Genomic DNA, 13,693 nt, shown 5'->3' with positions numbered 1-13,693 from the left:
TAAGGTATATTGACTGCAAGTATACACTACATAAACAGTGTAGTTAAACAAACAATGCACGTAAACAGTGTAGATTAACAGGCAGTGCATAGACAGAGCAGGTGTACAAACTCCGGTTGGTGGTGTTAAATAACGTGTTGAGGTTTAGAAGTGGTGAGAGGACGAGAGTCTAAGATGAAGACCCAAAGCTCTTATCAACAAGTGGTCGACACATTTGAGATAGTGAGAGATACAATCAATACTGTACCAACACACACACACACACACCTGTACACAAGGGTTCAGGATGCAAATACACATGTGACCCCTGATCAGAACCCTTACGTATGCAAATTTTTAAAAGTCTGAATGTTAGAGTAATAGAGATAATTTAAGAGGATTTTATTTTAAATTTCACGACCTTTAGAAAGGTATACTTTTGATAAGCAGATGAAATGAAGAAGAACAACAAGTAAAAGCTGTTTGTCAATTATAATCTATAAATGAATCCAAAGTTTAGCTAGTGAAGTAACTAATGTCTTGAGGATTATCGAATGGCTTAAGCGTCAATAAACATCGGGGTTTAGTATATGTAGCGAGGCGGCCGATGCTCACCTGTCCCTCGCCTCCCCCAGTCAAGAACAGCTTCAGTCGTCTATTTATTCTAACTGAGGTGCGGCCATGTTTTGATTGCTGAAATGGGGAGTTTGACAAATATAAGATAAAATGCCAAGTTGTAAGCCCAAGACACGTTTTATACCGGCCACGTGTGCTTGGACGTTACTTCTAGCATGTACAACACTATTTTTCGTCTACCCGTAAGTATTAACGTGGAAAAATCACTCGAAATAGCGAGAAACTGATTTGTCGTTCGTGAAGTAATAGTAAACAGGCGGTTGTTATCGGTTTAACCTCGAGCTATTTTAACCCTATGGCGGATCTTTAAGCTGTCACTTCATCCTGAAATGTCAAGAAACGTGATATACTTGTGATGTGATAGAACAGGACAGTATGAAACGGGAGGGAATATTTTATGGTAGTGGAGGTTAAGTTGTCAGTAGTTAAGAAGCCATATCTACTACTGTGACTGACAGCTTCACAACTCTACCATCAAATTATACTTTCCTCACACCTGTATTATTAGAAAAAACTCCAACAATATAATTAGTAGAGGTTGATATTATATTTATATTTTTAGTTTGTTGTCAGTGGTGGTGGTGAGACATCAGTGGCCACACCCCCTGCAGAGGTGTAGCTAGTGTTTGGGGGTCACCATTAATAATTCATCACAACACAACTAGGAAGTATCACTTCATGATCTAATTATATTTAATGTTCGGTGATGTTTCGTTGGTTCATTTTGTTCAACATTATTAATGGTTCGTTTAGTGTCGCGGTCAAGAATATACGTACATCTTTCCTGTATGACGTGTACTGTGTGGATGTTACTTCAACGTATATAAACTCCATATCTCGCGTCACTGGTGATAGATAGATAGATGGGCAATATAGTGTTATATCTGTATTAGGGTCAGTGATGCAGTACTTGAACATGACATAACGGCACAGTTGCATCGCTGGGTTCTAACATTGTCATTTTTTTTTAGGATCTTTACTTTAATGCATAGAATAGAAATCTAGCCAGAGGGGGCAGGTGAGGGGAAGTGAATGATGTAAACTTATGAATGTGGTGTTTAAAATGTTTATATAAAGCTTCAGGGTCTTGATGTTGTTAACAATATTTGTGAGATAATTTGGAAGGGATGAGCCTTAATGATAATTTATGAACCACTGTAATCCTATCCTAACCTATCCTATCCTATCCAAACCTAACCTATCCTAAATTGATTATATTACCATAATTATTGACTGGGTTAAATTTAGTTCTTATCAATATTGTCTTGTGTCACTCACTATTTAGGTTCGCAATTACCTGAAGGAAATGTATATAGGTGACAGGTCAGTTTATATGGTGATTTTAGATATATGGTATAGTGCTTCTTTAGACACCAATTTCTGTTTTAAGTGCTTGCCGCTGCATTTTATTACTGGTCTTTGCACTGAAACAAACGTGTCGACAAACTTCATTTTGAAAATTAATAAATGATATGTAATGAGAATACTGCTTGACATTTCTAACAGGAACTTTCAGACCATATATTTATAGGACCATTGTATAGATAGGTAGATAGATAGATGTTTTATTTATTCAATAAATGTGTCATACAAATTTAACGTTCATCAGCTTGTAATATACAGTGCAGATATACAGTTCAGCATGTACAGTATATAGACAATGCAAGTATATAATATATCCAGACAGTGTGTGTGTGTGTGTGTGTATGAACAGTGTACACCTGTACCTAGGCAGTGCAGGTATCTGTATACAAAATATAACCTAGACATTGCTGATATACAATGTACGTAAACTGGGTTTACAAACAATGTACCCAAAATGCAGGCGTGCAATGTGCCTAGACCTATGATATTAAGGTTTACTGATAATGTAGCTACAGTACGCAGGAAGTGCAAGTACGTTATACAATGTACCTAGACTATACAGATATACCGGTACAAATAATGTTGTACCCAGACAGTGCAGGAGTACAAACAATGCACCTAGGCAGATCAGGTACAGTATACAAACAATGTACAGTAGCTAAAACAACTATCTGTGCAGGTGGGGGTCGATATGCTCTGAATTTTACGTGTGACTAGTGACAGCCCTCATATACTAAAATTTATCGTCCATGATCTCATATTATTTCCCACAAAGTATGTACAGATAGTTGTTTTAGCTACTGTGCCTAGGCAGGTCAAATACAGTATACAGTGTACCTAGACAGGTCAGGTACAGTATTCAATGTACCTTGACAGGTCAGGTACAGTTTACCATGTACCTTGACAGGTCAAGTATTAAAACAAGTAGTAAACAGTAAGTCAATTCGACGAAGAATAGAAGAAAATTCGAGTAAAGTCGTTATTATTGTGGTTAATCTTCAGGTGAAATAGGCTGGGGCTAAATCCTCAGGTGAAATAACCAGGGGGCCCTAATCTTCAGGTGATCCTTTTAGTATTACCTTTTCAACATTTTATTACCCAAATGTGTAATAAAAAGTGCCTGTACTGTACTGTATATACTTTAAGGGCAGTTGTTGGATAGTCACTTTGAACCATTTATGAAAAACTCCATAAATCCAACTGAATGACCTTCGAGTCTTTTAGTAACTGTTACAGTACTTTGAAGTCTTGAATTCAGTTTCTCGACCATCTTAGTCACTATTCAGCGTCAAGAGTTGTTCTCTGCCGTATCTATTTGAGGGAAATTTCAGCCAGTGTGAGTCTGAGAAATTGACTCTAGTGTACAACATCGTGGATCACCTGACAATTAGACACCACAACTTATTTCACCTGAAGATTAGATACGCAGTTTATTTCACCCGAAGATTAGACTTGCGTTACAATATTCAGGTGTTCTCCTAAGCTCCATCATGAGCAGTTTCTGTTCCCCCAAAAAGCTCTGGAAATCAGTCCCATAAAGTTGAACAGGTCCTGTTTCTCCTGTAAGTGAACCCTGACTGTACAGTGAACTGTACTTTCTTACCAGTGTCTTCGTGTGATGGGGGACTATGATGTTCAGGAGGGTGTTCATACGGCTATTCTGGAGATTAGTTGTTTGTTCAGTCATGGTAGATATTTACATTTTAATATTTACGTACTGTACTGCACATAATTTCAGACGATAATTGTTGGATATAGCTTATGGACGGTGAGTGTCTACTGCTTGTGTGGATTAGGTTAGGTTTCTAAATATCCAGTGAGGTAATGCTTTAGAACCACTTTTTTTATCACATAAGAAGCACATATAATAGCCCGAAGAGTTTTACGTAGAATGAAGACATAGCTAATGCAGATGATTCTATGGATTCCGTAATACAGCTGCTCCTCGACTTACGACGGGGTTAGGTTCCCAAGTCGTAAGTCGAAAATGCTTAAATAATACATAGAATATCTAAAATGGGTATCTCTTTTTCTTCTCAGCACCACAAAGCTCTCACTTGCTAGCCATTTTAAAGTGAATTGCAAACGAAAATTTTGTCAGTACACAGCACAATCACTGAAAAAATTTTGGTACGACTGAGGCGGTCGTAGGGGTCGAGTATGTCGTAGGTAGAGGAGTAGCTGTGTATAATGGAGCAGTGGAAAAGGTCTTTGTGGTCAATTTGGAATGATAATAAGAAGCTTAGTGTGTAAATTATTAGTTTTATATGGTGTTAGTTATAGAGCTAGTTACTCTACTGTATGTGTTGGGTTGTTCACTTCTGTTTGTCTTAAATATTTTATATCGAGTTAAAATGATGAGGAGGAGGACAGGTTATGCAAGGCCAGATGAGGTTTCATTTTTGTGAGAGCTTGTAGTGCTAGCATTACATAACCTAACCCGACCTAACCTCTGGCTGTTCCATCCTCAACACATAAAATACTCTAAAAATTTCTGTCAATGTAGGAGTTTTAATGAAAATTAACATGTGTAACTGTTTTTTATATTTTCTGTAATTTCTAAAGGTGCAGCATTTTTTCTTAGATTACTGTACAGTACTGTACTGTATACTGTGCGCACTTTATTTCCATCTTGATTAAATTAAAGGTATAAAATAAGGAACCCACTAGATTTCAGCTCTGAATTTATTAATGGGATCTTGAGTTAGTTACCATACATTCAAATGTAGATATTTGATTGAGTTAGAGATGATGGGACTAACTTGTTTCTGGTCGTACTGTACATGAAATTGAATTACTGAACCAATTCAACTTAAACTAACATAAGATCATTAAATTTGGCTGGTTTGTCTGCTCTCATATGATTTAGCACCACAGTCAGTGCCCTAAGGGGGGAATAAATCGTGATGGGTGCGGCCACATGAGCGTACATTTTGTCACCAACATTTGATCAACAAGAAGAAATGCCGGTCTAGTGCACGCGGCCACTCCCAACCCTGTGTCTCATTCGTCTTGTCGATTTTTTGTTGGTGACAGACTGTGCCCTAGTGTGGCTGCACCCTTAGGATCAATCCCCTATTATCTCTAGAATATATTATATACTGTACAGTACAGTATGCCAGTGTTGACTTAACCCAAAAAATTATATTGAATGAGGAACATATTTTGGATCACCTGAAGGTTAGACATCCTGGCTATTGTATCCCTTCCAGGTACCATTAAGGTTTTTAATCATCAGGTGAAATAATGAGCTGGGTGCTAATCTTAAGGTGATCCCATTTTTCTTTTCCTGCTTCACTTTATACAGTATAATGTAATTCATAATATATATACAGTGTATGGATGTAGGATATAATTTACAATAACTGTTCATGGATTTAAAGTTTGTATTTAGTGTAATAAAAGAAAGATATTAAAAAAAAAATTCTTCTCTTTTCCAGATGTATTTCTCTCTTCTACAGTTTGGGCATCTATGTCCCCGTGTACCAGGGTGTCGTAACGCTCTTTGTGGTGCTCAATTTTTCTTTAGCAACATTCATGGATCCTGGAGTTATACCAAAAGGTGAGGAAGTACTGTACCCGGTATATTGTAGGGAAATATCCGGTATATTTTAGGGAAGTACCCAGTATATTGTAGGGAAGTACCCAGGGTATATTGTAGGTCTAATGCATGTTATACTCTACAGTACTGTCATGAACAACACTGGAACACAACCTGGCTTTTTCATTAGTACAGTATTGGTCTTGTTTGTTTAGTTTGTGTCTTTGTTAGAGAGAATTCATTTGTAGCGTTTTTGTTACGCATTCACTTTTGGCTGGATGGGTATTATCATCACTCATCACCCCATGATCTCTCTTTCTCTGTATCTGTTAATGTCTGTTTCTGTATCTATCTGTCTGTGTCTGTCTCTCTCTGTTTGTGTGTCTATCGGTGTATGTGTGTGCATGTGCGTGTGTGTGTGTGCGCACACAATTTATGTTTGCTCTTCCCGATGGTGACATAACATGTACAATCCTTCTCATCCTGCAGCCTCAACAGACGAAGACCGGGATGATGACTTCAGAGCCCCACTATACAAGAATGTTGAGATAAATGGCATCACCGTCCGCATGAAATGGTGTGTCACCTGCCATTTTTATCGGCCCCCTCGTTGCTCACATTGTTCCGTATGCAACCATTGCATTGAGGTGAGTCTCGTACAGGGTATTGTGTTATACTGTACTTCTTCCTGTATAAACATTAGGGATTACTTGAGGATTAAATGCCTTAATGCGAACCTAACTTAACCTAGCCTAACCTAATTTAACTTACCCTATTCTAATCTAACCAAACCTACCCTACTCTACCCTACCCTATCTTAACATATCCTAACCTGTCTTAACATGTCCCAACCTAACTTAACCTAACCTAATCTAATCTAATCTAACCTAACCTAACCTTCCTTCGCAGATGCTAAGATGATGATAACAAGTAGGTGGTTGCAAGTTTATTCTAACATCTTTCTGTATTTGCAGACATTTGACCATCATTGCCCATGGGTCAACAATTGCATAGGTCGACGGAACTATCGCTATTTCTTCATGTTCCTGTGTTCTCTCAGCATCCACATGATCTCCATCTTCACATTTTGCCTCATCCATGTACTAGACAGAAAAGAATATCTCACAGAGCCCACTACTATTGTTAGGTAAGTCACCACCGGGCAAGGTTTTTTTAATGTCTTGTTTCTTCATGAGTCAGTCGATGCAGGTGGCCAGATATGCCGAGATTTTCCCAGATAATTTTATATATCTTGGCATTTCCCGAGTTATATTAATACATTCCGACACCATATCCGTGCCGAGTTATATGAAATTCCGAGTTATCAAATGCCGAGTTATCAAGGGTTTACTGTATACTGTACTTACTTCAGTGGTATGTGAACAAGGGCTTGAGCACAGAGAAAACCCAGTCGTCTCCTCCGGCCAGGAAGTAATGCTGATGTACTTGAATGGTTTACCAGTGAGCTACCTGATATTAAGATTTAGTGTGAGAGATGTTTGTATTGAGGATAGCAGACTTACAAAGAACAGTACAGTACAGTGAGTTCTGCTATAACGCGTGTTTTGATAACTCGAATTTGCTCTAACGCGATTTATGAATAGAGGAACGATATTTGTATAACGCGAACGCTTGTTTGCTATAACGCGATTTTTGCTTACTATTTCTCCAATTTTGTGGTATTAACTGTGAATATGGTAAAGAAGAATATCTCCAAGAAGTGTTCTGGTGATAGAATTCCCGGTGATGATCGTAAAAGAAAGGCTATAACCCTTGAAGAGAAGCTCGATGTTATCAACCTCAAAATCACCCTTTTCCCCCATCAAGTTACATTCATATTTTTTCAAGGTAAAGTGTTACATTTACTGTATGATTTCATTATTAGATATGAATGTAACATTTATTTAGACTGTGCTATCCTTTGTGTTAGGCTAACTACTAAATTTTTTCGATTTCGAGTAATCTGCACCTAACCCCATTTTCTCCATAAGCCCTGTTATTTCTATTACGCGATTTTCTATAACACGATATTTTACAAGAACACAATTATCGCGTTATAGCAGAACTACCTGTACCCAAATAATTTCTTGACTGATTTTGAGTGACACTTTTACAGGTTTACTAACAACCCAGGAGAGAGTATATTTGTAAGGTCAGTGATGTGCATTGTTTACCAGGTACTGTACCTTAGTGTTGGGAAGCTGTATAGTTGTGTTGGTGAGTTATCAAGAGTAATGGTTAAAGCTGTACTCTACTCTGTAAGCTTGCTGTACTGTACTGTATTAGAACATTGGTATTAGCTAAAATGTAATACTGTATGCCAACCACAGTTATTATGACTAAAGTATTTGATGCTTAAACAGTAAATGGTTTTAAACTAGCTCACAAAATCTTCTCTCTTTCCCGTTAAATGTATTGGCAATAATACTGTCCAGTGTATTTGAGTACATACAGTACATATGAACATTAATACACACATACTTTCATTAATGCACAAATACAGTACTAATTCATGTTAAATGCATAGAAAAATTCTATAGCTGTTTTACATACAAATATATACCTTTAGTAATATAAAACATTAACCATTAGTAGAAAGTTGAGACTTCAGATTTAGTTTCAAGTTTTCACTGTGTTGGAAGATTTACGTTACAAGAAAGTACAGTAGCTATGTGAGTTATGAGTAACATTTTCACATCAAACATTCATTTCTTCATTCTAAAACAAGACTAATCCTTATGTCTATTTGGGTATCATGCCTTTGTTTATTTATTTTTTCCCCTGTTATAAATCAAACCCACATTTGAATATACAAAACATGCTGCTCCCAGGGAAGTATTTATATTTAAGTCATTAATATTTTGTCTTAACATTACAGCATGGTGGTGATGGCAGTTATCGCACTTCTCTTAATCCCTATTTTGGGCCTCACGGGATTTCACATGGTTTTGGTGAGCCGAGGGAGAACCACCAATGAACAAGTGACGGGCAAGTTCAGAGGTGGCTATAATCCATTCTCTCGAGGATGCTGTCGAAACTGTTGCTTCATCCTCTGTGGCCCGCAGTACCCTAGGTGAGTGTAGACTATGTGATCATAGTGTATGGCCAAGGGGCGAAATAGTTACGGAAAAATAAATAGCTAAAGTTTTATTCTGTGATTGATTTAATGAATTGTAAATGGTGCTCTGTGATTATAGCCGTAGAGTGGAGATAGCATGGAGGGCGGACAGTGCAGGTGTCTTCTGTATGTAATGTGTCACTTGCCTCACTCCAGGTGAGTCTTCCATCACAATTTGTTAAGTGATGCCAGTTATTTCGCCCCCTGATGGCATATGCTAGGAATCTGTTCTTTTTGTAGGTGATATAAATTTTATTTTGTCTTCCTGCTTCTGCCACAGTATTGCCCCACCCACCACCTCTCTATCTCTCTTTTATAAATATAAGGTCTGTTCATTCAAACTTTGCAAGTAAGGCCTATCATTGTGGTACAGTATAATGGAAGGTCAAATACACATTACAGTCTTACCCTTCACTCTCCTTCATCCATTCCTCTGTAACGCCCAACAATGAGTACCCTTTGGTGAGCTGAGAACCTGCTGAGGGTAGTCCAGTTACTGTACTACAGTAGCTGATGAATGCTAAGACTCAGTAGACCAGCACATATCCAGCAAAAGAGACATGTTTGCATGAATCTTTCCCTTCCCTAATAATTCTTATAAGCTTATTCACCCTATACTGTACTGTAGTACAGTATAATGCAGGATGTGATGAGAAAGAAGAGAGCAAACACATGCTTTCCCTTCACTCATTATTGTTCATTGTTTCTACTGCAGTAACAGAATGAGGCCCCAGATATCTTGTTGGTCCTTTGCTGCGTCACATAGTGCAGCACCTATTGACACCATGTTGCTCTCCTGTCATTTTAAGACATTAAATCTTTGTTGATATAATCTTAGAAAATAGATTAATTTTTGTTTAACGTTAGTAAGACTCATTCTGTTCTTATATTGCTGAGACACATCACTATGGTACTCTTCACGTAAACAAAATCTCCCATGTAGTGCTGCTATTTTATCCATAAAAGTATTTTGTTTAAGTTTATTTTTTATATTCATACAGTACATTACAAAATTACTTATTCATTTGGTGTGGATTTGAGGATTAATTTTTGCTTCTTTTTTCAATATTTTTAGTTCTCCAAGAATAGCTTTTCTGTTGTTTTGTTGGATATGTATGTGTTTGTTTAAGAGAGTCCAGTACTGTAGTTAAAGTATTGCTTATTACAGTATCAAACGGCCAGCCAAATATATAGGAAGATATAAGTTCAAACCATCATCAAGTCCGCCAGCGCCCGTCTCCACAATAACAAGTCAAAGTCAAGTTCGTGTCTATATGGATAATGGTGTACAAGCTCCAAACTCTACTGCCTACAGCCAAGTGAGTACTGTTCCACCACCTATCGTCTACCTGACATTTCTTCTTATTCAAAATGGAAAGAATTATTAATATGTTCCTACTACCCGGTATTTACATTGATTTAAACACCAGTGAGAATAAATCAGCTTTCAGTGCACTTATTAATACTGTTGTAGTAATTCTCATCCAAGTCATATACAGGTTTGGTAGACAATATTTTTCTCTTGTCCTGTGAAGTGAAGGCACTTCTTCAGTGCCCTCATCTACAAGACGATCATTTCTTCAGTGGATGGATATGTGACAGTTAACTTTATTATACTGTATATTAGTTGTCAAGTTCAACTATGAGTCTCTACAAGACACTCGTCAGTTCTGATATATGCACTGCTCCTCGACACCAGCCTAACGGTTATTCCTCTAAACTGGCTTATGTGGCCGTCTCCAACAATGACGTATGTGGCACTTCACTGCTATGGTACTGTAGTATAAACATCACCTTCGGCACCAGCAAACGCGTCCTTCTTCGGTGCTGATGTTTCTTGTCATCTTCAACTTCTTCAGTGCCTGTAAGAATCCTTCTTAAAGGTACCCATGTCACTCTTCAACTCTTAGTGTACACGGTACACAGCTGACAGACTACCAGCCACCAATTCTTGGCCTCAAGCCTAAGTTCATGTAATGTTGATGATACTGTGGAGCTTAATTACCATAAACATTGATGAACTGGTCACTTAACACTTATAATCAGTATAGAAGTGACTCAGAGGACCAGTTAAGGGAAATTTTCATCAGTTTAAGTCAGTGAATCAGTGAACTTGTCGATGTTATAATGTTACACTTCATCTTCATCAGTCGCTTGTTAACACTTAGTTCCCTTGTTATTGTTGTCACTCATCACCAACAATATCCGTTATTCATGTCACTCATCAACGCTGATACCCGTTGCTCATCATCACCATCACCCTTGTTATTCATGTCACTCATTACCACTAATACATATAATATATTTCCACCAGTTTTGGTGTGTCTTCATCAGCATACTGTACTGTATTTGTCATTTATCATAAGTGTTGGAAATACCACTAATGTTCCAACACTTGCCTCCCTGTTAGAACCCTTAGGCAGTCTGTGTATATATGCTTCATTAATAACTCTTCAAGTCACTTAGCTGCACATCACCCTGTTGCCACAGCTTACACACTGTATCAGCACCAGTGTATCTGTGTAGTGTGACCAGCATCACTCTTGTATGTGTTGTTCGGAATTGTCTCGTCGATGTGTGTGTGTTATTTGTCGTCCATGTACACTGCACTCATCACCATCTTACGTTATTGAGGAGTGTAGATGATGAATCTTAGTGCCAGTGGTGAAAATATGTCAGGTGTTGTCCTCATATCTATAGGCTTCACTTTATAGAAATCTTGTAAACATAGGAAGTCCTCTGTTTTTTTCAATTCAGCTTTGATAAGATGTTGATAGGACTATTTGAAGTGAGAGCTCAGTTGGGGGTTGTATTGGTGTGATTATTGATATTTTCTTACTTCTCAAATTGATGGGAAGAATACCAAACATGTCATAGTCAGTCATATTGAGATTAAAAATTACTTATTCAGTGTGTATATATATATATATTTTTTTTTTACTTGACGTATTAACTTTTATCCACTTTTTCATGAAAACAACCTTATCAGAAAATGCAAGGAACAAATCTTTTACTTCTCGGTGTTTTCTTTTTCTCTCGTTTGTTTCTCCCGAGGGATCATCTTTTCTAGAGAATGTCAAGATATTAAAGAAGTCAAGTTTGTCTCACAGTAGTAAACAAATAATTCCCTCTGGCTTCCTTCTACCTACTCTGTTGGGAACTAATTTACCTCTCCTGTCAGTGGACATGGGGTGTACCAAGAATAGCTGGTTGGAATGGTCAAATAAAGGCCCTATTGGATTGGTTAGTAACTAAGTATATTATTTCTGATCACATAAACTATAGATGTTAGTCCTATGTTGTAGGTTATGTTGGTATGAGGGATACTGTCTTGAGTTCTTTAAGTCTTTAGAGGTGATACTGGGTGATGAAGGTAATATTGGGAGATGATGGTGGTGGTGATGAGATGATTATTGTTAGCAGTCCATGTGAGGAGACAATATGTTGTTTGAAATCTGGTGTGAGTCAGTATGAACAGTGTAGTCATTTTGCCAATTGACTTGTTATAAAACTATAACTGGCTTACAAATATCCAGGCTGCAGAGGGAAAGATATATCTACTCTTATCTTAAATTATTGTGTGATATGTGAAGCCTAAAGGAGATGTTATGAGCTTTTGGAGAAGTTGAAGGAGAGGAGGGAGGAGTACATGAACCATTTAAAATTTGGGAAAGAGAGACTGTGTAAGCCCTGTGAGGTCCTGACAAGAGCAGTTTGGGGTGTATGAAGAAGGCTTTCTGAGTGTTGAAGCATTAGGAGCAGGAGCACTATTGGAGCTCCTGTAGATAAAGAGAAACTGTATTGGATGTTACTAATAATGTAATACAGTATACTTATTAACCTACCAGTTGAATACAAAGCAGCACTGCTAAGGCTTCTTGATGCTTGCCATGGGCTGCTTGCTGCACCATACAGAAGTGTGTTGGAGGATGGGCATGGCCCTCTGAAGTGTGTTTGAAGAGATTTTTTACCCTTTTCAGATTCCTTTCTCTCATTGAGCAACTGTTAGAGTCCCATTTGGGGGTAATATGAAATTGCCGATATCACTTTTTTTTTTTTTACGTGTGCCACTTTACACAGAACACACAAAATAATTTAATGCTTTGGTGTTTCTCTTAATGTGTCTTCTGCCATGTGTATTGGGTGAAGAATTAGACCTGTAACAGCAGAGACAAGTGGCACAGCTGGGTACAGATGTGAGACTATATGTCATAGCTATTGAGTTTGGTTTTTCTCCAGTACCATCCACCCAAAGTCAATTGTTTCAGTGATAATGTGAAGGATACTGAAAAGTGAGATCATATGAGCATCAAAATACTTCAGTAGTAAATTATTATTATTTTTTCTTCTGATCATATGTTAAATAGATAATGTTTCCTCGGCTGTACAGTTTAAGAAGTGTGTGTTTGAAGTAAATGACTTAACATCTCCTTTTTGGTTGAATTTGGCAGAGCATATCTTTACATCCCTGGAAGTAAGCCCAATAGATTTCACTTACATGTCTGCAATCATTTACTGTATTTAAATTTTAAGGATTACAGTAGATGAAGTTTCAGGATTAATAATTGTTGTGTCCTAACTTTTGAGTGATTGAACAAGTTATAATGTATTGCTATAAATATTTCTATATTTCAGAATTTGATATAATGTACCTTAGTTTTTTATTAAGAAAGATGTATAGAAAGATGTTTGCAATTTTTAGCTGTCTTTAGGGTTTTAAAAAATCTTTAATTAATTTTAGCTTTCAAATGGCCTTCGACTTTGGAACTTGATGTAGTTTTTGATGAACTTGTGTAGATAAGAACATTGAAATGATACTTTAGTAATTTTAAAGAGATTACTGCAGGCATAAGGGGTTGTATGACGGTTGGGGCTCAAAGTTGATGTGAAATTGTATTTGGAATCTATTTTTTTGTGTATATGTGTGACAAAGAAATTCAGTGTATGTCTTCAGACCCAGAAATCATTGTCATACCAGCTTTGAATCTCAGAACTAAAACATGTACAAAAGTTTGGGTGTGACAGGGAGTTGTAGTTCATACCTTCCCAACAGT

At 37.3% G+C, this 13,693-nt stretch overlaps 1 protein-coding gene across 2 annotated transcripts in view; it reads left to right on the top strand.

Moving 5' to 3' along the window:
• The first annotated feature begins 648 nt into the window (after positions 1 to 648).
• Positions 649 to 13,693, top strand: part of LOC121859447 (palmitoyltransferase ZDHHC5-B-like) — a 30,721-nt gene continuing 17,676 nt past the window's right edge. For both annotated transcript variants that reach the window (XM_042356257.1, XM_042356256.1), the window contains exons 1-6: positions 649 to 797; positions 5,421 to 5,542; positions 6,011 to 6,168; positions 6,496 to 6,668; positions 8,400 to 8,594; positions 9,808 to 9,958. In XM_042356257.1, coding sequence (XP_042212191.1) covers positions 706 to 797; positions 5,421 to 5,542; positions 6,011 to 6,168; positions 6,496 to 6,668; positions 8,400 to 8,594; positions 9,808 to 9,958 — 891 coding nt within the window. In that variant the 5' untranslated portion in view covers positions 649 to 705. The remainder of the gene's footprint in view (positions 798 to 5,420; positions 5,543 to 6,010; positions 6,169 to 6,495; positions 6,669 to 8,399; positions 8,595 to 9,807; positions 9,959 to 13,693) is intronic.

The sequence above is a fragment of the Homarus americanus genome, unplaced genomic scaffold (assembly GCF_018991925.1).
Source record: "Homarus americanus isolate GMGI-L3 unplaced genomic scaffold, GMGI_Hamer_2.0 scaffold7626, whole genome shotgun sequence".
Classification (NCBI taxonomy): Eukaryota; Metazoa; Arthropoda; class Malacostraca; order Decapoda; family Nephropidae; genus Homarus; species Homarus americanus.
This window is presented reverse-complemented; position numbering and strand designations above follow the sequence as displayed.